Source organism: Lissotriton vulgaris, chromosome 11, assembly GCF_964263255.1.
Source record: "Lissotriton vulgaris chromosome 11, aLisVul1.2, whole genome shotgun sequence".
Lineage (NCBI taxonomy): Eukaryota > Metazoa > Chordata > Amphibia > Caudata > Salamandridae > Lissotriton > Lissotriton vulgaris.
This window is the reverse complement of record NC_141699.1, coordinates 407658941-407682333: the sequence shown is the minus strand read 5'-3', so window position 1 is coordinate 407682333 and position 23393 is coordinate 407658941. Positions and strand designations below refer to the sequence as shown.

Below are 23393 nucleotides of genomic sequence, written 5' to 3'. Positions count from 1 at the left end.
CCGGAAACAAGCATCCTGGGACTGGTTTCTGGCTAATCAGCCGTCATCAGTCAGGCTAGCTTGAATCCAGTGGCAAAGTGAGCAAGGGACCCACATCTGGGCATACCCTGCTAACTTAGGGCGAACAAAGCAAAACTAAAGGGGATGATGGACGGAGTGTTGAACATTGCAAGCACTCACCCCCCAATGAGCTGATCTGGGTTTAATCCATCATCCTTCTTTAGCTCACTCAGCCACCCCAATTCTGACATGGCCATATGCAAATCAGTCTGACCCTGTGCCTCATGGGAACAGTCCAGCCCGAACTGCCAAGCCATGTCTTCCCTGGACCGGAAACAAGCATCCTGGAACAGGTTTCTGGCTAATCAGCCATCATCAGCCAGGCTAGCTTGAATCCAGTGGCAAAGTGAACAAGGGACCCACGTCTGGGCATACCCTTCCAACTTAGGGCGAACAAAGCAAAACCAAAGGGGATGAGGGACGGAGTGTTGAACATTGCAAGCACTCACCCCTAGTCAACTGATTTGGGTTTAATCCATCATCATTCTTTAGCTCACTCCGCCAGCCCAGTTCAGACATGGCCATATGCAAATCAGTCTGACCATGTGCCTCATGGGAACAGTCCAGCCAGAACTGCCAAGCCATGTCTTCCCTGAACCGGAAACAAGCATCCTGGGACTGGTTTCTGGCTACACAGCCGTCATCAGCCAGGCTAGCTTGAATCCAGTGGCAAAGTGAGCAAGGGACCCACATCTGGGCATACCCTGCTAACTTAGGGCGAACAAAGCAAAACTAAAGGGGATGATGGACGGAGTGTTGAACATTGCAAGCACTCACCCCCAGTGAACGCATCTGGGTTTAATCCATCATCATTCTTTAGCTCACTCAGCCACCCCAGTTCAGACATGGCCATATGCAAATCAGTCTGACCCTGTGCCTCATGGGAACAGTCCAGCCCGAACTGCCAAGCCATGTCTTCCCTGACCGGAAACAAGCATCCTGGGACCGGTTTCTGGCTAATCAGCCATCATCAGCCAGGCTAGCTTGAATCCAGTGGCAAAGTGAGCAAGGGACGAACGCCTGGGCATACCGTGCCAACTTAGGGCGAACAAAGCAAAACTAAAGGGGATGATGGAGGGAGTGTTGAACATTGCAAACACTCACCCCCTGTCAACTGATCTGGGTTTAATCCATCATTATTCTTTAGCTCACTCCGCCACCCCAGTTCAGACATGGCCATATGTGAATCAGTCTGACCCTGTGCCTCATGTGAACAGTCCTGCCCGAACTGCCAAGCCATGTCTTTTATATATACTATAGCGCCTGAATAGAGACTCACCAGTCCTTTTGCTGTGCTTGATGAAGTCATCCTTTAGCATCTGCAGAAATGTTGCAAGTCGCCATTTCGACCGCGATATTGTGACTCATTTAATACTAACTGTACAGAGTTTCAATCAATTAATCAATAAACCTTTATTCTGTATTTAGAAAACACCATAATAGTACATATTTATACATTATTAAAAAAAAACAGTTAAAATACAGTACATAAACATCACCTGCTCATCACAAAGTTTATATATTGAGATAGTCACGGGAAAATCATTCAGCACAACCCTCTTGTATTCCTTAGCCTTAAAGCAACCCTGATGAAATTTATAATCCAAAATAGCGTTAAAGGATCATTAGCACTTTGCAAGAATAATAGGGCAACCTTTGCATGTCTAAACTTGCCCTGTTTTAAAATACCTACAAGAAAATTACGCCTGGGTAATACATAAAATGGACATAGTAATACAAAATGAAAGGTGTCCTGCGGAGATCGATTGACGCAGCCGCAGGCACCCTTCTGCTCAACAGTTGAAGTAAAACCTGGCGGGTCAGCCAGTAAATGATGTAAAAAGTTGAGCCTAAAATGAGTAATTAAAAATCTGTCTTGCGCGTTAGGCATGAGAGCGAGATAAGGTTCAATGCCCTCCTCTGTCTTGACCATACTGCAGGCACCGACTGTAGGTTTCCTTCCTACCTCTACTGCTCTACGTGAGGCTGCCTGCTCCAAAAAAAGTCTCTTGACTCTGAGTTTGTCTTGGGGGATGATTTACGCTGGTTTTGTGAATAGATCTTCACAACGAATTCCTTCGAGGGAAGTCACAAATTTTAACCATGGGATTCTCATTCCTTTATTCCTATCCAGACAATACCTGATGATTTGTCTGCTCAGGTCTGCCTCTGTATTAGTCCAGATCCTTAGCCAGGCCATAAGGGGTCTGCCCTTTATCAAATCCTCGATGTGGGGCCTGCCCAGTTCTTCATGGGCGATCAGGGCTGGGGTACTTTGTGGGATTTTAAGCACCTTCCTCAGATATTTATTCTCCTCCAGTTGTAAATACCGAGTATTTACAAAACTCCAAACTTCTGACCCATAAGTCACTTTTGAGCAACATATTGAACTATACAAATTGATTATTTGCTCAGGTGACCACTTACCCAGCCTGCACCCATAATTCATTATAGCCCCAGTCGAGGCCACTAGCGTGGTGCACCGCTCTTCAATTAAAATTTTAAAATTTAAAAACCCATCAAATAGAAGGCCAAGATAGGAAAAAGTTTGTACCTGTCCTGTTTTGTGTGCACCTATTTTATAGGAAAACTTCTTGCAGGGTTTAGTACCAGCCAACATGACAAACGATTTTGTCAAATTAGCCGATAATTCTAAGGTATCCATAAAACGAACAAACCCGTCTATCAGACATTGAAGCCCCTTGGGAGTACTGGCTAAAAGTACTGCGTCATCCGCGTACAACAACACTGGGACGGTTCTGGTACCTACTCTTGGAGAGTCCACCTTTAATTTGCCAAGCGCCTGATCTAGCTTATTTATGTACAGAGAGAACAAAAAGGGGGCCAGGATACAACCCTGTCTGACCCACTAGTACAGGAAAAAGGCTATGTGGTGCCCCCCTCCAAATTGAAGCGTACTGTGGTGGTGGTGTTCCATTGCAGTGCCCTCAGAATGTATATCAAACCCTGCTCCACTCCTAGACTAGTCATCAGGGTCCACAGCTTCTCTCTGTTTACATGGTCGAAGGCTGCGGTGAGATCCATGAACCCTAGGTATACATATTCAGTGCTGGCTATAGTGTACTTAGCCACCAATAAATAAAGGTTCAAATACTGATCCGTCTGCGATCTCCCGGCCCTGAATCCATACTGGACATCGGTAAGTGTACCGAGAAATGAGAGGACGGACACAGGAATGTCTTCAATAAGAATGAGACTTTATTTAAAGTTTTTTTAGTATTTCAGTAATCGGACCCACAGCAGAGCAGCACGTCTCAGAAGAAGAGTAGAGTAGAATCGAAGAGTTCTAGAATAGATAGAGTAGAATAGAAATAGAAGAAAGAAGAGATAGAAGAAAGATACCAGAGAATGTTACAGTAAGGATTTGATGTTCCTCAGCCCAGTCCGTGAGGCGCATTAGGACCGCTCTACCTAAAACTTTAGCTGTCACATCTATCAATGAGATGGGTCGATAACACTGAGGGTTGTCCCTGTTCCCCTTTTTAAAAATTGGGACTATTATTGCCGATGACCATGAACGCGGGAGGCCTGTTACAACCGCCGCGTTTATCACCCTTGTGAGAATAGGAGCCCATAGCTCGGTGTTTCTTAAAAAAAGGTCAGGTAGGATGCCATCTGGGCCCGGGGCTTTGTTTCTTGTTAAACCCTGTATGGCCACTAAGATTTCCTCCAAAGAAAATTCTGCCGAGGAAACCCACCGGCAACTCCTCCCTACATCACAATAGTTCTCCTCTGCATGATTACACAGGCCTTTGAAATGGTTATACCATTGTTCAGGCAAGATAGTGGTGCCAATTTCTGGGGTGTTAGTGTCCTGGAAACACAGATTGTTTATTATTTTCCAGAACGCTGACATGTCCCTTCTCTCTGCTGCGTCCCTCAAATCTTCCCAGGCTTGAAATTGAAGGGAGATCTTCCTACATTTACTGGCCTTTTTATATGCGCACCTACACTGCGCAATTCTGAACTTATCTCGAGGGAGGCTTTTCAGGCTAATTTTTAGATCCTTATGTGCTCGGGAGCACTCTTTATCAAACCATCTCAGAGCATTGTTTACCCTCACAGGTGTAGTTGATTTTAATAGACCGTCTATCAGGCGGGCCACTGCCTCAAATGCCGTAACCATGAGAGGCCCCTCCACCGAAGGGTCTAGACATTCCCCGATTGGTTCTTTTCCTCTATCCATTAGTGTTTTATAAAAGGCGTCCCCGTCAACTTTAGACCATCTCAGGCGTCTTCCCTGGTCCATTACCTTTTCAATACTACCTGCCATCTCCCCTCTCCTATCTCTCCTTGGGGCCAGGTTTGTTATCTCAAGATCTAGAGGGTCATGGTCACTAAATACATTCCATTCTATCTCCACCCCTCTTATCCAGTCCTTGAACAAGCTAGACACCATGATGTAGTCTATGTATGAACTACATCCTCTGCCCTTAAATGTTGGAGTTACAACACCTTCCCTTCCGATACTAACCAAATCAATAGTATGTACCAAGGTGTGTTTTTTCAGTATTTTGCCTGTTTCAGTCCCCTCACTTGTATGTTCAAAATGTGGACCTTCCTCCACTGGACAACAAGACCAGTCTTCGTTAGGCGGTAATAGGTTAGGACATAGATGGCAATTAAAGTCACCGGCTAATAGCACAAAACGGGGCCACCACCCCTCTCCTCCTAGCTGTCTCTGCACTTAATCTGTTATCTAGTTCGTGCATTATGGATCCTTTCCCCTTGTTTGCAACAGCATTATATAGGTTAATAAATATCACATTTAACCCATTTCTAAAAAATCCAAGAGCCTGCAAATTATTTGAGGTCCAGTTTAAATTAGTCCACACTCCCTCCATGTGCAGATCCACATATATAAGTAACCCTCCCATTGCTCTCCCCAACACTGATTTCTGGGCTGGCACCGAGAAACATTTGTACCCTGCTAAATGAAAGGGACTACAGTCTACCACCCATGTCTCCTGCAAACAAATTATCTGGAACTTTGTGATATACTGCCTCCATTCATGGTTATCAAATTTGACTTATAAACCGGCTATGTTCCACGATACTAATTTGAGCCCCCCAGGCATATGTCTATTTATGGGTTGAGTTGTAACAAGGGACTCAAAAGTTGGTCTTTCATATTTTAACTCTTCATTGAGTCTTATTGGCCCCAGTTAGGTTGTTTGTCCATGGGAAAGTAAAAGGGGTATAACTAATCCTGGTACATCCTTACTCCTTGATGTCAAGGGCAGAAGCCTGAGGGGATGTCTTAAAACAGTGGTGGGGTCAGGAGTACTCTCTATAGGGTACTCAATTAGTGGAGCCACTTCCTCTGATGATGGTGAATTTGGGATGTAATTCTTATGCTTCAGCTGAGAACTCCAACTTAGGTCGTTTTCCTGGGTAGTGGTCATATTTCATGCGGGATGGGAGGATGGGGATGTATCCTGATTTGAGAAAATGGGACCTCCCTCCGCCCGTGAGACCGTCTTAGAGAAAGCTCTATTGCTCCTTAGTCAATCTAGCTCCTCTAATGACATCAATGGGCCAAACCTATTCCTCAGGCTCAATACATCCCGATTTCCCCAAAAAAACACCTGGCATTGGGTAGCACGGTCCTATCTTGTCATCAAAACTCTCCCTTCTTCCTAGATGTGCAGGTCCTTGATTGTAACTCGAGGCTCCCCTCGGATAAAAGTAACCCAAAGGCAAAGGTCTTATGTGGCTAGCCTGATCTGCAGGTTCCCCTCTCAATATGTGGTTAACTACTCTCTGATCCCTAAAATTCACTACCACACAGTTACCAGTGATGCCTGTGTTCCTATTCCCCAACCAGCTTACTCTCCACACATGTAAGATTTCCCCCTGTGCATTCCCTGGGAGTGGCGTGTTCTTATCTAGCCAGAACATAGTCTTACTTCTTAGTTCTACACGAGATTCTGTGTGTTCTGACTTCAGTTCTGGCACCCCCGTGAGCATGACTACGTATGAGATGCCTCTGGGGGTAAATTTATACTTGGTGGTTAGTTGGTGGTCGTCTTAAGGGGTGACCCTCTTGGTTGGCCCAGAAATGGGCGTTCCGGGGTGGTCCACTCATGAGTTGGAAATTGCGAAATGGTAGTTGATGAGGCAATAAGTGCCTTTCATATACTCGGGGGGGGGTACTATTAAGGGCGCTGCTAGCACTTGGTTTTTGGGGAATAAGGGATGGTATTGGGTCTGCGCTGGGTGTAGTTAACACAGCCGGAGGTCTACTAGACACATTCCCTGGAATAGACTGAGAGGCGTTGAGATTAGTTGTTAAAGTGGTAGACTTAAAGCCATCCTGCCCCGCCCCGATGTTTTCACTAGGGTTACTATTTTGTCTAATCTGCTCATAATTAGTTTCATCTGGGTATTAACAATTTGTTCAAAATGACTCTGTAAATCAGTTATGAGTTGGTGAACCCAGGCAGGAGGAACTTGCGGTTCTGGCGCATACCCCACCTCCTCCCCTACAATACTTATTATTTCATTTGGACCAGCAATCGTTTTGCCCTTCTTGTGCTTATTTTTCCTAAGGCTAACCCCCTTTTTCCTAGTGATGGTTGCCTTTCTCCCAGCTTTATGTTTCACAAGATCAGTTTTGTTCCCCATCTGAGCACACGGGATCTCCAAAACTTGTGACCCTGGCGAACTCATTTGCGAATTAGCCATGCCATCAGATTCATATTCTTGGGTCATGGTAGTCAGGTCAAGTTGCGGGGTTAATGATCAGCGCCTTTCGGTTCTCTCTATTTCACTCAATACCACCCCAATCGCCTTTTGCAACATTCGGTCAATAGCAGTGGGCTGTGCAGTTGTAGGGGGGAGTGTTTTCTTTTGTTTAGATGCAAAGCTAGAATTCGGGTGGCGACCATGACAGAGTTTGGCTGATCTTGTTTGCGCAAACTAGCCATAGTATTCAGGTTATTGTTCAGGCTATAATTGGCTCGAGAATGGACTATTCGAATGTCCTTTATCTCGGCTTGCCGGGGTATCTTTTGCAACGGCTGCAGGTGGTCCAGAATTCGGCAGCACGGGCCATTTTTGGACTACCCGGCCGAGCTAGAACCTCGGGTCTCCTGCAGTCACTTCATTGGCTGCCTATCCGGAAGCGGATAGTTTTTAAGGCCTTGACCCTGGCCCATAAGGCCCTACATGCTTCAGGAGCAAAATATCTCCAAAAGAGGCTAGCTTTTTATCGCCCTGCTCGTTCCCTGAGATCTGAGTCTCTATTTCTCGCCATGGTCCCTCGTATAAAAAGGGCACGTACAGGGGGCCGGTCCTTCAGATTGCTGGCACTGCAGCTTTGGAATTCTTTACCAGTGACACTGCGCAGCACTTCCAATCTGCTGGCTTTTAGGAAGGGCCTGAAACCTGGCTTTTTACTCTTTAGATATGAGTCTTGATTTCTGTTCATGGTCTTTTATTCTCTGCTATTTTTCTTTGTTATGTTTGGCACAGGTCTGCAATAAAGCGCCGGGACACTCTCTGAGTAGCCGTGCGCTATACAAGACAAACATAACATAACATAACATAACATAACATAACATAACATAACATAACATAACATAACATAACATAGTATTACTAATCTAACACAAATCTACAAAGTTAGATGACTAGTTAACAAGCACAACCAACATGCGGCTCGAAGCCCCCAGGTCCGTCAATAAATTGTATCAGGGCCACTCCTCCTGACCAGTTTCTCAGGCCCCTGTCTCCACCCCTCTGTTTTCCTCTTGAAACGAAAGTTATGGCGCGGCAAGTCTGCCTAGTCACTCACATTCAGAGGCGCCAACTCTTCTCTCATCAGACCAGAGTCCGAACCAACAAAGTCCAACGTTCCTTCGGCAGTCAGAGGAAAATTTCTCAAGTGGGGGTGGGCCCAGCCCAGCCTCAGCCAGCCCCGGACGGCCACAGATTGCCTGCCATTTGCCCGGGCTTAGCCCGGGGACCACCCACACGCGTCCCGCGTCGCGGGAGTCTGCAGGCAAAAAAATATCCCCTGGTGGTTAGGGGGAGGGGCTGCTGGTCCTTTCGAGGCCCCGCTGTTTCCTGGGGCTGGAGGTCCTGCTGGTTGGCCCCACTGCTGGCCACAACCACAAAACCACACGCGACGTGTCTCCCACGAAGCGGGAGGTGCATGAGGTAAATGAAGCCCCCGGTGGTTAGGGGGAGGGGCTGCTGGTCCGTTCGAGGCCCCGCTGCTTCCTGGGGCTGGAGGTCCTGCTGCTTGCCCCCACTGCTGGCCACAACCACAAAGCCACACGCGACGCGCGGGAGGCGCAAGAGGTAAATGAAGCTCCCGGTGGTTAGGAGGAGGGGCTGCTGGTCCGTTCGAGGCTCCGCTGCTTCCTGGGGCTGAAGGTCCTGCTGCTTGCCCCCACTGCTGGCCACAACCACAAAGCCACACGCAACGCGTCTCCCGCGAAGCGGGAGGCGCAAGAGGTAAATAAAGCCCTGGTGGTTAGGGGGAGGGGCTGCCAGTCCGTTCGAGGCCCCGCTGCTTCCTGGGGCTAGAGGTCCTGCTGCTTGCCCCCACTGCTGGCCATAACCACAAAGCCACACGCAACGCGTCTGTACAGAGTTCCTACTGTGAGTCTCAAATGCAGAAAATTGCAACCGACAGCAGCCCTCGTTGCTGACCTCTTCTGGTGTTTCCAATGCCACTTAACCTGGCACCTCGCAAAAGGACACCAGCTGGCATTTAGTGCCCGAATTCAGAGCTCCTCAATGCCCACAGCCTCCGTTCACAAAGTGGAAGCTATTCCTCACTGCTTCCACTTTGCAAAAGCAGTGCTTTTCGACACTCTTGGGAGGTTTTCATCCCAGAAAGAAATTTGGTTTGTGGGGGTGTGCAGCTAGTCAAGTAGTGACTGAGAATGGGATTGTCTCTGTGACTTCCCCTATACACTGTGATTTGCAAAGGCAAAGAATGTTTTCCTTGCAAGACGCAATGACCGTTGCACCACTAGTGAAGTTTGGTGCATTGCAGTTTTGTTTCTTTCCGCAGCAGAATATTTGGCGTGGTGGACCCCTTCAAGCATTGGATGCAGCAAACTTCCATGCAGGGCTCTAAGTGGGATGAAAAAACCTAAGGGGTGTCCCACAGGGGCGTGGCCAATGTAATTTAGGGTGTGGCTTAAAACACGTAAACTAAAAATCTGTGCTTAGCATAGGGTGACCAACCGTCCGTAAATTTCACGGACTGCCCGTTATTTGGGCCCCTTGTCCGTTGTCCATGAGCATTTCTTTCAAGGATGCCTTTTGTCCGTAATTTTGGGCATGGCAGCAAGCTGTGCCAGCTCACACTTCTCTGAGGCTGCAGCCGCCCCTCCCCGACCTCGCTCAGTTTTTGTAACGGTCCATTGTCATTCTGATGTGGCCGATTATCAGCTATAGAATGACAATGGGCCAAAGGTGTAGGGAAACACGGGCGGAGGGGGGGAAGCGGGGGGGGTGCAGATAAGTGTTTCATGGCCCTTCCTTTGGTCTGTAACTCGCAGATTTGCTAGAATAATCACTGTGATGCTGCAGCTTGAGTGTGTGTGTGTGTGTGTGTAGGGGGGGGGGGGTACAGAGTGGCAGAGGGTGCTGAAGTAGACAAAAGCGGCGACGGCAAGGGAAATTATGATAATGGTAAATTAAGCAAGCATTTGCAATGCAATAGGTCTTGCATTTACGCGATTTTGAGCTATTGGCATTGTAAATGACAATGCGTTTTATTTATGCTTCAAAAACCAAAACATAAATAAGAGGCATTGTCATTTACAATGCAGAAAGCTCAAACTTGCGTAAATGCGAGACCTGTTGCATTGCAAATGTTTGTATTTTGTTTTATCCGAGCGCTGTGCAATGTCTTGCAACATACCGGTGTATGCACAGAAAAAGTGTCACTAAGAGACATTTGTTACTGAAACCAATTTCGTTAGTGTCTGACTGTCTGTTGGGTAACAGAGTAGAGCAGTCGGGGCAGAGGGCCTTTTCAGTCTCTGTGACCCGGTGCCACTGCACCTGCTACACAATTGAAAGCTGCCCCCTGCTGGCGTGCAGTGCTGGGAGCCGGGACTATTTACCTCTGTCATGAAGAGGGAGCTCGGATCCACGCATGTCTGGCATGTTAACTAGACCGCTATCCGTCATGGCCGCTCAGGATGAGGCGCTAAGGAGCATGTGAGAAGCGGCTACAGACGGAGCTGTCGCAGAGACAGGCGTGCCACAGCAGCCGCTCGGGCTCTACCCGTGAGATGCTCTCATGCCGGTGCTGCAGCGTGTGGGTGCCAGGGCTGCCCACGCAAAAAATGGATGCCCAGCGCTGTGCCACTGAGCACCATGGTGGGCTTGGCAGCGAAGCAGACATGAGAGGGGGGAGGGGAAGAGAGCGAACTGGAGCTTTCACACGTCTCTGTTAGTTGGCCAGCATGCATATTCAAGGGGTCGTGTCTGGTCACAACTCCCTCCACAAGCATGCTTTCATTCTCTATGTGGAAAAAACAAAATGCGGCACAAACTCATTCAGACACCTGACCAAATCGAGCAGAGCCAGACACCAGCAGAAGCGCAATTATGCTCATTTTGAAGCATTTTCACCTGCACAAGTATGCCCTTTGCATAGTTAAGCATGCAGCACTGCCTTCACACAGACGTAATCAGGAATTCATTAAACCTTTTCAGGAGCACTCTTCATGGTCAGAAAAAAAGCCCCAGGCATCAAAATACAAGCGTGCACGCCTCCCGCGGCAGCAGGGGGAGGGGGTAGAGATGAGTGGGCCAGCACGATTCCCTTCCGAGAGCGAGCAGCAAGGCACGATAATTGCTACCATATGGCGCTGTTGCTGGCTCAAGCAAGGGAATCGCCACACGTACACGCGTTGCCATTGAAGGCAATGGAACGCGTGCACGTTTTTGCCTCAAAAAGGGTATCAACGGCTAAAAGTCTTTTTGCCTATGCATGGCATGTGCCCTGCTAGGCAGATTAGCGCATGCGCACTGCTAAGTGGGACCTAAAAATAGCACAAGGCAACTAGATGGAGAAAGCGAAGGAAGAATAGAATGCAAATAATGAAAGAAAGCTGGAAAGAAAAAGAAAGATTTATATTTAACAATGGAAGGAAGGACAAGAGGATGATCAAATGGAAAAAATGGAACACAAATTAATGTTAATGTGGAATATTGAAATATGAAAAGAAAATGGAATATAAATTGAAAGAATAAAGAGAGACAGAGACGAAATGAAAGGGTGCACAGACAGAAAGATGGAAAGAAAATTAATGGAGGATGCAAAGAAGAAAGTAGAGAACAAACGTGGATAGAAAGAAGGACATAAGGAAAGAAAGAAAATGAAAAGACGGAAAGAATAAAAGACAAACTTCAATGTAGGTAAATGCAGTTTTTGACCAAGTTTCTTTCCTGCTGTAAAAAGCATAATTTTGCATTATTTTTGCAAACTTTTATCAGGGGAACAATTTTCACAGATTTCAAAAGGAAAGACCAGGATAGCCCACTTTTCTCCTATATTTAGTGCCATATAAAGCGGGGGGTATTTTATTTTTCTGGCTACTCCCGTGCAATGGGCCCTTGTGTAGTTACAGCATGTGGCGTGCCGTCCTCTGCATAGGCCTGGGGCACTGCATGTTGCTTTTGTGGAGGAGCAGTGCTGGAGGACTAAGCTACATTTTGAAATTTCAAACGGGATGAAAGAAAAAGACTTCGGAGTGCTTTGCGCTACTGCAATTTTCTGGCCATAACAAAAATATCTATTTAACTCTGGTGATTAATGTATCTCTTGTAGAGATCTGAGGTTTCACTAATCCCAGTTTTGACTCATCATAAAGAAGCATAGAGGCATAATGCGCCTCTTGTAAAGCACAAAGTGTAACATGCAGAGTAAAGTATTTATTTATATTATAATTGTAACGACAACCCCACCACTATGTTATGTGTTATATCCTCAGTTTGTATTTCGGGGTCACTGGAATTATGCAATTGTGAGGCTTCAACAGTTTTCGCATGATTATGTATGTGTTGCATGTGCCACAAAGTCCATCATTAGCTGAATATAGCTGAAGATTCTAATTTAAAAACAATTTCTACCTCAAATGGTTAAAAAATAACTAAAAAGGCAGTGATGTATTGCAAAGGCCCCTTATAAAGGTTGACTGGTCACCTTCCTTTGCATATTTCTATATTTGGGTGTAATATGGGTTCTAATGAGGTGCAACATATGACCAGAAAGTGATAAAATGTGCAAAAATGAGAAAATAATATGGTAATACTATGAAATAATTTGCAGCATTATGCTGCATAAATTCCCTTTTCTTGCCATATAATTCAGTCAACTCTGCAGCATAATTTGGCCCTCCCTGCTGCATAGTTCCTGTCGCTCTGCATATAGTAGCTAGCAGTATGGATGCCTTGTGACTCCTACACCTTATAGCCATCCTTGTCTTAAGTAACATTACCTATATATTGATTTACATACTTATATGGGTCATTGTCTCTGAACAATAAGTGTGTGAGCGAAAGCACTCAACACCCTACATTGGGATGAGCAGCACTATAAAATAAAAGACATACACATGAGTGAGGGTCTATATAGCTATGAGGGGCACCATGGGAGGTTGATAGTGAGGGAATCTGTGCAGAGGGAGGTCTTTGGTGAAGGGGATTAATGAAGGCTGAAGGCCTCTACATCCCCTGCAGTGCAGGTGGGACAACACTTCAAAGGAACCCCAAACTGTAAACAAAATATCATATGAAATACCACAAAAGACCTGCACAGTTGCTCAAAAGTGTGTACATACCAAAACGGTGAGTTGCACGATTGTCTCAACTTAATATAAACTTATTTTGACTTGCACTTATGTTGGTTGTCTATTTACTTACTTATCCAATATTGTACGACTTCCTCTGATGTGTCTGAAATCGTACCTTTTGTCCCAAATTTCTGTCCTGAATTTTGACCCTTTGTCCTGAATTTTTGTCCTGAATTTTCACCCTTTGTCCGGAATTTTTACACTCGCTGTCCTGAATTTGCACCTATGCCAGTTGGTCACCCTAGCTTAGCATAGTGTACCGCCCGACTTGTATTTTGCTGTTTCATTCATTGCATCCAGATATGATACAAGTAACATCATACCTACAAGTCGTGACTATTGGCTTGTCAATGGTTGTTAGTTTCATAAGATAAATAAGCAGCAGCTATGGCTTGTATATAATACTGAAAAAGCGACCCCACCCCCTTGAGTTCAGTGCCCTCCTCGAGGTCCCTGCACAGTGTGGCCGCACCAGTTGCACCACCCTAAAGCCAGCCCTGCTGGTATGAGTGACCCTATATAACTAATTAAATGCATCTCGAAGAGAGTGGTTATGGAGCCTTGAGGGGCACTGTCAAAAGGTGGTGGTGAGGGAATTCGTGGCGGAGGTGGTCACCTCCTCCACCATGGATGGTGCGGGTGGCAACAAACATTGTTGCACCGGGAGCCACCACCGCTAAAGCCGGCCCTCATTTCATCTAGTAGTTAGCAATACATCTGCCAGATCACCTACCTTCCTGAGTTTATTCAGTCCAGCCAGTGCTTGCTTATTTGTAAATAAATAAATAAAATAAAAATTGCACAGTTTTTTATGAGCTCACAGTAGGTGCTGCTGAATGCCAGACTTGCTGGATAACAAGGCTGCCTAGTCATGACTCCTTTTACGGCCCATTTCTTCCACCACACTATATTTCCCATTTTTTGTCTCACTCTTGATGGTTCTTTTTCATCTCTGTATTTTCCCTCTGCCATTGTTTTCTATTTTTGACTTCCTCCTTTCTCCCTTTTATTCCTTTCTCACACGGTCACTGCTTCTAAACCGGGTAGTGAACTTGGAACGGCATTGTCCGGAGTAAATCATTGTTTTATTCTTTCAATATGGCCATCACAAGCGATGTTTACTGATAGTCAATCTTGGAATGGGAACTGTGCTTAGGGTATCATTGATTTTACTGATCCAAGGTGTCATACATTGCTTCTTAAGGTGGCTGCTATATTTGAACGTTAAAAAACGATATAACATATACAATACCATTGCAACATGGCTGTCCGCTACTAGCCTAATTTTATTCTTTATTGCGGAACATGTGCCAGCATGTCAACATCATCTTTTCTTTTTTCTTTTAATTTTTTCGGCATATATTTGTTGGATTTATGTGTGTGTTTTATTGTGATGGAATGCCAGTGGATGAATGCAAGAATGAGTCAACGGGTGACTGGGTGGAGGTACGAGTGCAGGGAAAATTAACACAGTGCATCTATAATGACTTTGAGTGCCTTAATTCACCTCTGACAGAAGAGACGAGTCACTTTCGTTTTTATAGCCCAGACGTATTAGCAAGGGAAATGCTTGTTTCAATGTGAAGATGTTAATTACATTCTACCTGTTAGAAATGTTAAAATAGCTACTGCAATTCTCTTCAACTACATGGTTCTGGTTAAATTAAACTTTTAAATAAAATTAATTAAAACGGAATTAAATAAAAGGCATTTTATCTGAATGTTTGGTATAATGTTGTATATTTCACCTCAATTGTTTTTGTATTTCAACCTCCTATAGTGATGCATTCTGGGAAGAAGAATATATATTTTAGAATAGAATGTTTAGAACTATTTCCAAATGTGCATAGACTTTATTGTAGTGAAAGTGCAGGATAGTTTAATTAGTTGTCAGGTTTCACTTTAATGTTAGTTCAGCTAGACTCATATTCTGCTTTATTTGTCAGCAGCTACCCTGTGTAACAAGCATTTACAATGCAATGGTCTCAGCAATATTATAGGTAGAGCTATTGGTATTGCTCATTATTTTTTTTATCTTTTTTGTATCCCTAAATAAATGGCATTGGCATTAGCTTTTTTATTTTTGCATATGTGATACCTATTGCATTAGCAGAGAGAGAGTGGGGTAGTGAGATAGAGAGAGAGAGAGTGAGGTATAGAAATAGAGAGAGAGTGAGGTAGTGAGAGAGTGAGGTAGATAGAGAGTGAGGTAGTGATCTAGAGAGAGTGAGGTAGTGAAAGAGTTAGGTAGTGAGGGAGAGGGATGTTGTAAGGTAGTGAGATAGAGAGAGAGGTAGTGAAAGAGAGTGAAAGTGAGATAGAAAGAGTGAGGTAGTGAGATAGAGAGTGATTGAGGTAGAGAGTTAGAGAGAGAGAGTGAAGTTGTGAGGTTGAGAGCTAGAGAGTGAGGTAGTGAGAGAGTGAGGTAGTGATGTTTTAAGAGAGAAGTTGTGAGATAGTGAGATAGATAGAGTGGAGTAGTGAGGTAGAGAGAGTTATGTAGTGAGAGAGAGTGAGGTAGATAGAGAGTGAGGTAGTGAGAGACAGAGAGAGTGAGGTAGTGAAAGAGTGAGGTAGTGAGGGAGAGGGATGTTCTGAGGTAGCGAGATAGAAACAGTGAGTGAGTTTGTGAGGTAGCGAGATAGAGAGAGAGTGAGGTAGTGAAAGAGAGTGAAAGTGAGTTAGTGAGATAGAAAGAGGGAGAGTGAGGTAACGAGATAGAGAGAGAGTGAGGTAGTGAGTTAGAGAGAGAGTGAAGTTGTGAGGTAGTGAGATAGAGAGTGAGTCAGTGAGAGAGTGTTGTAGTGAATTTTTGAAGGAGTGAGTTGTGATATAGTGAGGTAGTGAGATAGAAATAGATAGAGTGAGGTAGTGAAATAGAGAGAGAGTGAGGTAGTGAATTTTTGAAGGAGTGAGTTGTGATATAGTGAGGTAGTGAGATAGAAATAGAGTGAGGTAGTGAAATAGAGAGAGAGTGAGGTAGTGAATTTTTGAAGGAGTGAGTTGTGATATAGTGAGGTAGTGAGATAGAAATAGATAGAGTGAGGTAGTGAAATAGAGAGAGAGTGAGGTAGTGAGATAGAGAGAGAGAGTAAAGTTATGAGGTAGTGTGTTAGAGAGTGATGTGGAATGCATGCTAACAATAAGCAACAAACAAACATGCTACAAATACCTCCCACCCTAAGGCCGGCACTTACCTCTCATGCTGCTGATCAGCACACATAAGCTGCCAGGAGAAACAAGAACAATCTATCCCAGGCTTAGTAGCGCTCGTTCCACTGCCCATCATGGAGCTGGCATGGACTGATAGCATTTGTATACCTGATACAAAAAAACACCGCAGAACAAAAGCCTATGAGAGTCTGTCGAGCACAAAGGCAGACAACTATTCCACATTTCTAACACTAGTTCATATTTAAAAGAAAGGTAATGAAGATGAAGGAGTGCAGATCATAAACATTTAAAACATTTGAAATAGGACAGTATGAAATAGGCTTTTACAAACTATATACATGGCATACATAGAAAGGTTTGAAATATATTTATTACACATGTTAACACAAGAAAAGAAAGTGGACTTGAGGCGCACAAACCACAGGGGTGGTGAGAGGTGCGCACAATAGGAGGGGGGGGGGGCGAGGACAAGAGGCGGCCACGGCTGAACCTACGCAAATAAACTGCCAGACCTCACACCGCAAGTCTCCTACAAGGAGTGAAAATGTCGGCGTGCGGAAGGACAGTGTGGGCACGTGAAAAGCAAACACACGGAAATTATTCTTGTCTGCAAGACGCCTCTATTCTGAGTTATGTGGCAGTTAAAGAGCGATCATAATTAAAAACACCACACATTGTCGCTTTGTGCGCTTCCCAACACCTGAGTGAGCCCATTATGCCCTCTTGTTCTTTGCCACTCATCCGAGCAGGCGCGGACTCCTGCTTAACACAACACAAAGTAACCGCAAACGCACAACATAAATATACACTTGCACACAAATGCTCGGCCTTGGCGCACACACACGATTGTGGTGCTCCTCGAGTCCACAGCAGCAAACTTCTCTCAAGTTCCGAATTTGGGTTGGGCTGAGGCAGCGCGGCCATTCCAAACAAGTGTTGGTAAAGGGAAGAGGCAGTGGGGGATAAAAGAAATGACGATAACGCTGGGAGGATTTACAGTAAATAAGTAAACAAAGTAAATTCTACCAGCTTTTCGTCATTTCATTGATCATGAGGAGCAGCCCTCATGATTCATTTCAGAAAACAAAAAGACTCAATTTTCCTTAGAAACACGATACACAATCATATTCAGGGTCTGGATCAACTGCAATTCCACCTACATAATTTTTATCATAATTGTCCTTGTAAAAACTGTATGTGGTAATCACGATCTGACCTCTAAAAACCAGAATTAAGGAACACGCTACCTAACTGTACTCTATGTGCGTGTAAAAGGCAGATCGTCAATCGGTCGTGGATGCTCACTGATGTGAGAAGCAAAGAAAGCTGGCACTATGCTTCTAACAAACCTCTTCAATCTTGTATGTAGGCACATGCTCTGACGGCGTCTGGGTAGCTTTTAGATCTCTACCCCAATATAAGCCCTTTAAGTTTAAATGTACTGTTGTTTCTAGAGTCGGAGGGCTGGGGACCTATCTACGCTTTCCCGGGTTCTGTGCCTCGGACTTGCATACTTGAAAGACGATTTGATGAATGCTAGAAGGGCTCAAGAGGGGGCAGCAGCTCAAACACACTCTGAGCAGGAGAAGGGACAGAAACAAATATCCGGTGCGAACACTTACTTAATAGGGTGCTCTGGGTCATAGTAGTCACCCCATGTTCATCAACCAGGACATAACCAGCATCGGAGAAGGGAGGGGTGAAAGCAGAGCTGCTACACGCAAGCCAGGATTTAAAGGCACAGGCACATCTAAGAAGTGCTCAATATCAATAATAATTAAAAGAAAATCGCATGAAGTGCAGCGTCTCCTGTGCAACAATGGTTTGGGGGACTCTGAAGACATAAACGCAGAGCGGGAGAGAGGCCGGGGAGGAGGTGGAACAAACTGAGCTGGAGTTGTACGGGTGTGGTCAGGGTAACACGAGCAGCGTACACATACACTCGCCAACATAAAAATTAAGGAACACGCTACCTAACTGTACTCTATGTGCGTGTAAAAGGCAGATCGTCAATCGGTCGTGGATGCTCACTGATGTGAGATGCAAAGAAAGCAGGCACTATGCCTCTAACAAATCTCTTCAATCTTGTATGTAGGCACATGCTCTGACGGCATCTGGGTAGCTTTTAGATCTCTACCCCAATATAAGCCCTTTACGTTTAAATGTACTGTTGTTTCTAGAGTCGGAGGGCTGGGGACCTATCTACGCTTTCCCGGGTTCTGTGCCTCGGACTTGCATACTCGAAAGACGACTTGATGAATGCTAGAAGGGCTCAAGAGGCGGCAGCAGCTCAAACACACTCTGAGCAGGAGAAGGGACAGAAACAAATATCCAGTGCGAACACTTACTTAATAGGGTGCTTGGGGTCATAGTATGTGCTTGTAAAAGGCAGCGGGCTGCCTCATGTCCTCTCACGGCCAGACGAGACAAATAATGGCGGACACAAGCTTCCGGTTTTTTTCGGATTTGGGGGCGTGTTCGGTGTTCAAAAGTAGGCGTGGCTAAAAAGTGGAAAGAAGATCACCGAACACACCTCCAAATCCGAAAAGGACGGAGCCTATTTGGAGGGACGGCTCTCTCCTCCAATGGCTGGCCTCCATTTAGGAAGCCAGCCAATGGGAGAGAGCCAAAACGAGAGACGGAACGAAGAGCCCCTCTAAGGAACATCATTTCTCGGTACTTCCGGTTCTGCCTTCGGCAGACCGGATATTACCTCGACCTAAAAATGAGGCTACTGTGCAGGGTCGGATTGGTAAGGCGGGCACTCGGGCAATGGCCGAGGGGCTGTTATATGAGTTCCAGCTGTGGTATGTTTTTTGGGCAGCTTGGGGCCCGATCTGGGCTTTGTCTGGTGTGTTCAGATGCCGCCAGCAGGTCAGTGGGTGCCTGAGTGGCCTTTCTGGAGGCAGATGAGCGTCCGTTACCTTCCTTTTATCAATGGGCAGAGGTGTTACTCCCTTTATCTCGCTGGGCCGGCCAATTAATGTATGCATATTCAGCGGGGGAGGGCAGGCGTTGCCTGAGCAGAAGTGGCCTCACGTGTTTTCAGGTGTGTGTTTTTTATGTAAGTAAACTTAAGAAAACATGCCTCAGTCAGCATCCCCCCCAAACCCCCTTTCTTTTTTATAAAACTTCGCTAAATCAGTGTCTTGTGAAGAGGAAATATGCAAATGTGGGCCACTTTTTTAAGCGAAGCCCTGTGTGATTTTTAATGCCAATCCAACCCTGCTACTGTGGCCAGCACTCAGTACAGAATATTGAGTGTAATCCACATATTACAGGATCACATGCCGGACGATAGGATGGTGGGTAAAGTATCAACTGCAGAAAACAGCGGGACGTATCCTAATCATAACTTCCATAACTCAGCGGGCTGGTGCTCTGTCTGTAGTGGTCTTTGTGAATCCTTCAGGGCAGTGGGTCGAATTCTGGCATGATCAATTCTTTTTTTTTTCATCCTACTAATATTCATAAAGTAAAACACATTTAATGGAGTAACAACATAACCTAATGTCAGCACTTTGAGACTTTGGTGTGTAATCAATTAATACAACATCATTTATCCTTATCATCTTTCCAGAAAGTAGTGAGAAGCAGGGTGAATTCTTCCTGAGCGTTCTTTCCAGCCATGGTGAGGAAGGTGCTATTTATGACCTCTACGGTACACCAGTCAAGTTGGACAACATCTTTAAAATATTATCGCCAGAGAGGTGCCCGGCGCTGGCAGCTGTCCCAAAAATCTTCTTTGTACAGGTGAACATTACTGGTCATTGAAAAGAATAAATAACGGAGGAAAGGGATTTGAGATATAGGAAGCAGGTCAAATGTAATGTCGTGATTTTTGTACCTCACAATGTCCAGAAAAATAAATATCCCTAAATTTATTTATGATGTTGACCATTGTTAAAGGACATACACACTGAACATTGAATGGTCTTCTACTGCTTAATTACCAGCTGTTATCAATGCTGCTAGTTTATTTGACCTTCGAAGAATGAAAGCTTGTAACTCACAGCAAATTGTAAACACTCTTTGAACTAGCTGGCCTAATAGTTTTGATTGTGCTTAAGAGTCCCATCTTAAATGCAAGTGATACATTTGCATCAGAACATGTTAGACAGGTGCTTAGTTCTAATAATGTTAATTTTTTAGACGCATCGTCTGTGAAGAGACTAAGGGCCAGATGTAGGTCGGTCGGTAACGGCCGAAAATCGGTATTTTCGGCCGTTACCGACCGGTATACATGATTTGGCATGTAGGGGCACAATTTTACAGAATCGGTATTTTTACCGATTCGGTAAATCTCAGATGTAGGTGGAACTCTTCTGAGTCCCAAAGGCCCTACAAAATCGGTATTTTACCACACAATCCTATTGTGTGGTAAAATACCGATTTCAGGTGTGCATGCACATGTGTGCATGCACACCTAGCCCTGTGACAGACAGACATGCCCTTAGGGCATGTCTGTGTGCCACATGGCGCACATGCCTATTTGTGGGGTGCCAGAGGGTGTCAAAGTGACACCCCCTGCACCCTTGCAAAATTCGGTATTTACCGAATCTGTAAATACAGAATTGGTATTTCCCATTGATTCCTATGGGCTTTGATATTTCACAACACTATTACCTCTGACACCATAAATGCAAAGTCAATCTTATCACAGAAGTCCCTTTTATTGACTCTGTGTCATTGTTCATTCGGTTTACTTTATATATTTGTACATTGGTATCCGCATTTTTCAAACGCTCTCCTTTTTATACAAAAAAATCATAAGGGTTATTGCCACAACAAAACGTGTTTGTATCACAAGAACAATGTGTTGTTACCACACCAAAACGTGTTTGTATCACGAAAACATATAGCTTACACAAACATATATACATTCACAATATAATCAAGAAAAAAGGGGGTGCGACTGTACACTTCATTTATATAATACGTTCTGGTCATTTCTAATCATCCTACTGTGTTTAAAACAAGTTCTAGATCTGGGGAGTAATTATCCTTCATATTATTTGGATTGAATCCATAGTCCCATAAAGTGTAGGAGAAAATAACTCTTAACAATTATGCTCTTCGGGGGATAAGTCTTTTTTTTCTTTTTAGATATACATTTAAGTATAGTTATCGAGCATAAAGTGCTCCAATCCACTGAGTACTGCCAACGCGTTTCGACCGACTTATTGTGAGGACTAGGTATACTTTTGTAGTGCGGTCTTCATCAGGGCTGAGATTGGATTGTGGGTCATCACCGTTTAGTTCATATGTTGGAATACTATTGTTTCTTTTCAAAGGTTTCTGAAATCGAGGTTTTAGTTGATACGCTACGTCCTGGGATATCCCGCACTGATCCAAACAATACTGACAAAAGCGGCAAGAGCGAGCACGGAGACGCCACAGATACGACTAGTTGAAGAAAAGAGACAACTAAAACCTCGATTTCAGAAACCTTTGAAAAGAAACAATAGTATTCCAACATATGAACTAAACGGTGATGACCCACAATCCAATCTCAGCCCTGATGAAGACCGCACTACAAAAGTATACCTAGTCCTCACAATAAGTCGGTCGAAACGCGTTGGCAGTACTCAGTGGATTGGAGCACTTTATGCTCGATAACTATACTTAAATGTATATCTAAAAAGAAAAAAAAGACTTATCCCCCGAAGAGCATAATTGTTAAGAGTTATTTTCTCCTACACTTTATGGGACTATGGATTCAATCCAAATAATATGAAGGATAATTACTCCCCAGATCTAGAACTTGTTTTAAACACAGTAGGATGATTAGAAATGACCAGAACGTATTATATAAATGAAGTGTACAGTTGCACCCCCTTTTTTCTTGACTATATTGTGAATGTATATATGTTTGTGTAAGCTATATGTTTTCGTGATACAAACACGTTTTGGTGTGGTAACAACACATTGTTCTTGTGATACAAACACGTTTTGTTGTGGCAATAACCCTTATGATTTTTTTGTATAAAAAGGAGAGCGTTTGAAAAATGCGGATACCAATGTACAAATATATAAAGTAAACCGAATGAACAATGACACAGAGTCAATAAAAGGGACTTCTGTGATAAGATTGACTTTGCATTTATGGTGTCAGAGGTAATAGTGTTGTGAAATATTGTTAGAGATTCCACCTCTGATTCCCTTAACTGAATCAACCCCCCCTTGTTTTCTAATCCTATGGGCTTTGAAGCCCATAGGAATCAATGGGAAATACCGATTCTGTATTTACAGAATCGGTAAATACCGAATGTTACAGAATCGGTATTTCCACATCTGGAAATACCTACATGTCCTCCACATTGATTTACCGATTTTCAATTACCGAATCAGTAAAATTCGGTAATTAAAAATCGGTAAATCAATTTTACCTACATCGGGCCCTAAGAGAGTCTATTCCGAATTAGAAATGCATATATTTGTGTCGAAAAATGTACAAGTAGAAATTTTAGCAAGTTAAACGTCTGTTTTCATTTGAGAACCTGTCACATTTCTAGAAACATTATTCTATTTTTTTTTTAATTGACAAAAAATGCAATGTTGATTTTAAGGATTTTATACGTTTAACCACTTTGTCAACATTTTACATATTTCTTTGAATATTTAAACCATTTGAAATTACCAATTTAATATTGATAACATGTAGAATTGTAGAAATCCCTTTTAAGTAATCAAACTTGAAATAATTGTTAATTGCAACCTAAAATTGCTACAACTTTGCAAAATAAATTATGCGTTTAAAAAATGACATTTTATGAAATAAACTTGATTTTTTTTCAAATAGAAACAAACATAACCAACAAAAAAATAATTTCATATGAACACACGCAAAGACTGCTAAGGAGATAAACAGAAGCTATTTGTGGAACAACAAGATGCATACATACAATGTATTCAAGGGAGCACTGTGATGGATGCTTTTGAATGAATTTAATGAATGTGTTTTGGAAGTTATGTTGCTTTTTTAGGCATAGAATCATAAACTGGTTTATTGTGTGGGGAAATCTGGGTAATTGTTTTTGAATATTGTGTTTATTTTGTGGGCAATGGAATTATCCATGTAAGTGACAATCTGATGCAAACATCTTGTCCGCTTTTAGGAGCAATTTATGTTTATCCCGGGAGCCATTGTGAACATTTTAGATGAATGTGATGCTTAGGGGCTCATTACGATGGCGGACTGACTTCCGTCCGTCCACCATCGTTTCGGATTTGGGACCAGCTTCCCATGAGCGGCCTCCCCACAATCCAAATTACGATGCAACCGCCACCATGGCGGTCGCATCACTT

At 44.0% G+C, this 23393-nt stretch overlaps 1 protein-coding gene across 1 annotated transcript in view; it reads left to right on the top strand.

Moving 5' to 3' along the window:
- The window catches only part of LOC147679891 (caspase-3-like), a 237705-nt gene that overhangs the window by 57869 nt on the left and 156443 nt on the right, over positions 1 to 23393 (top strand). Inside the window, exon 2 of the mRNA XM_086943454.1 lies at positions 19666 to 19838. Coding sequence (XP_086799580.1) covers positions 19666 to 19838 — 173 coding nt within the window. The remainder of the gene's footprint in view (positions 1 to 19665; positions 19839 to 23393) is intronic.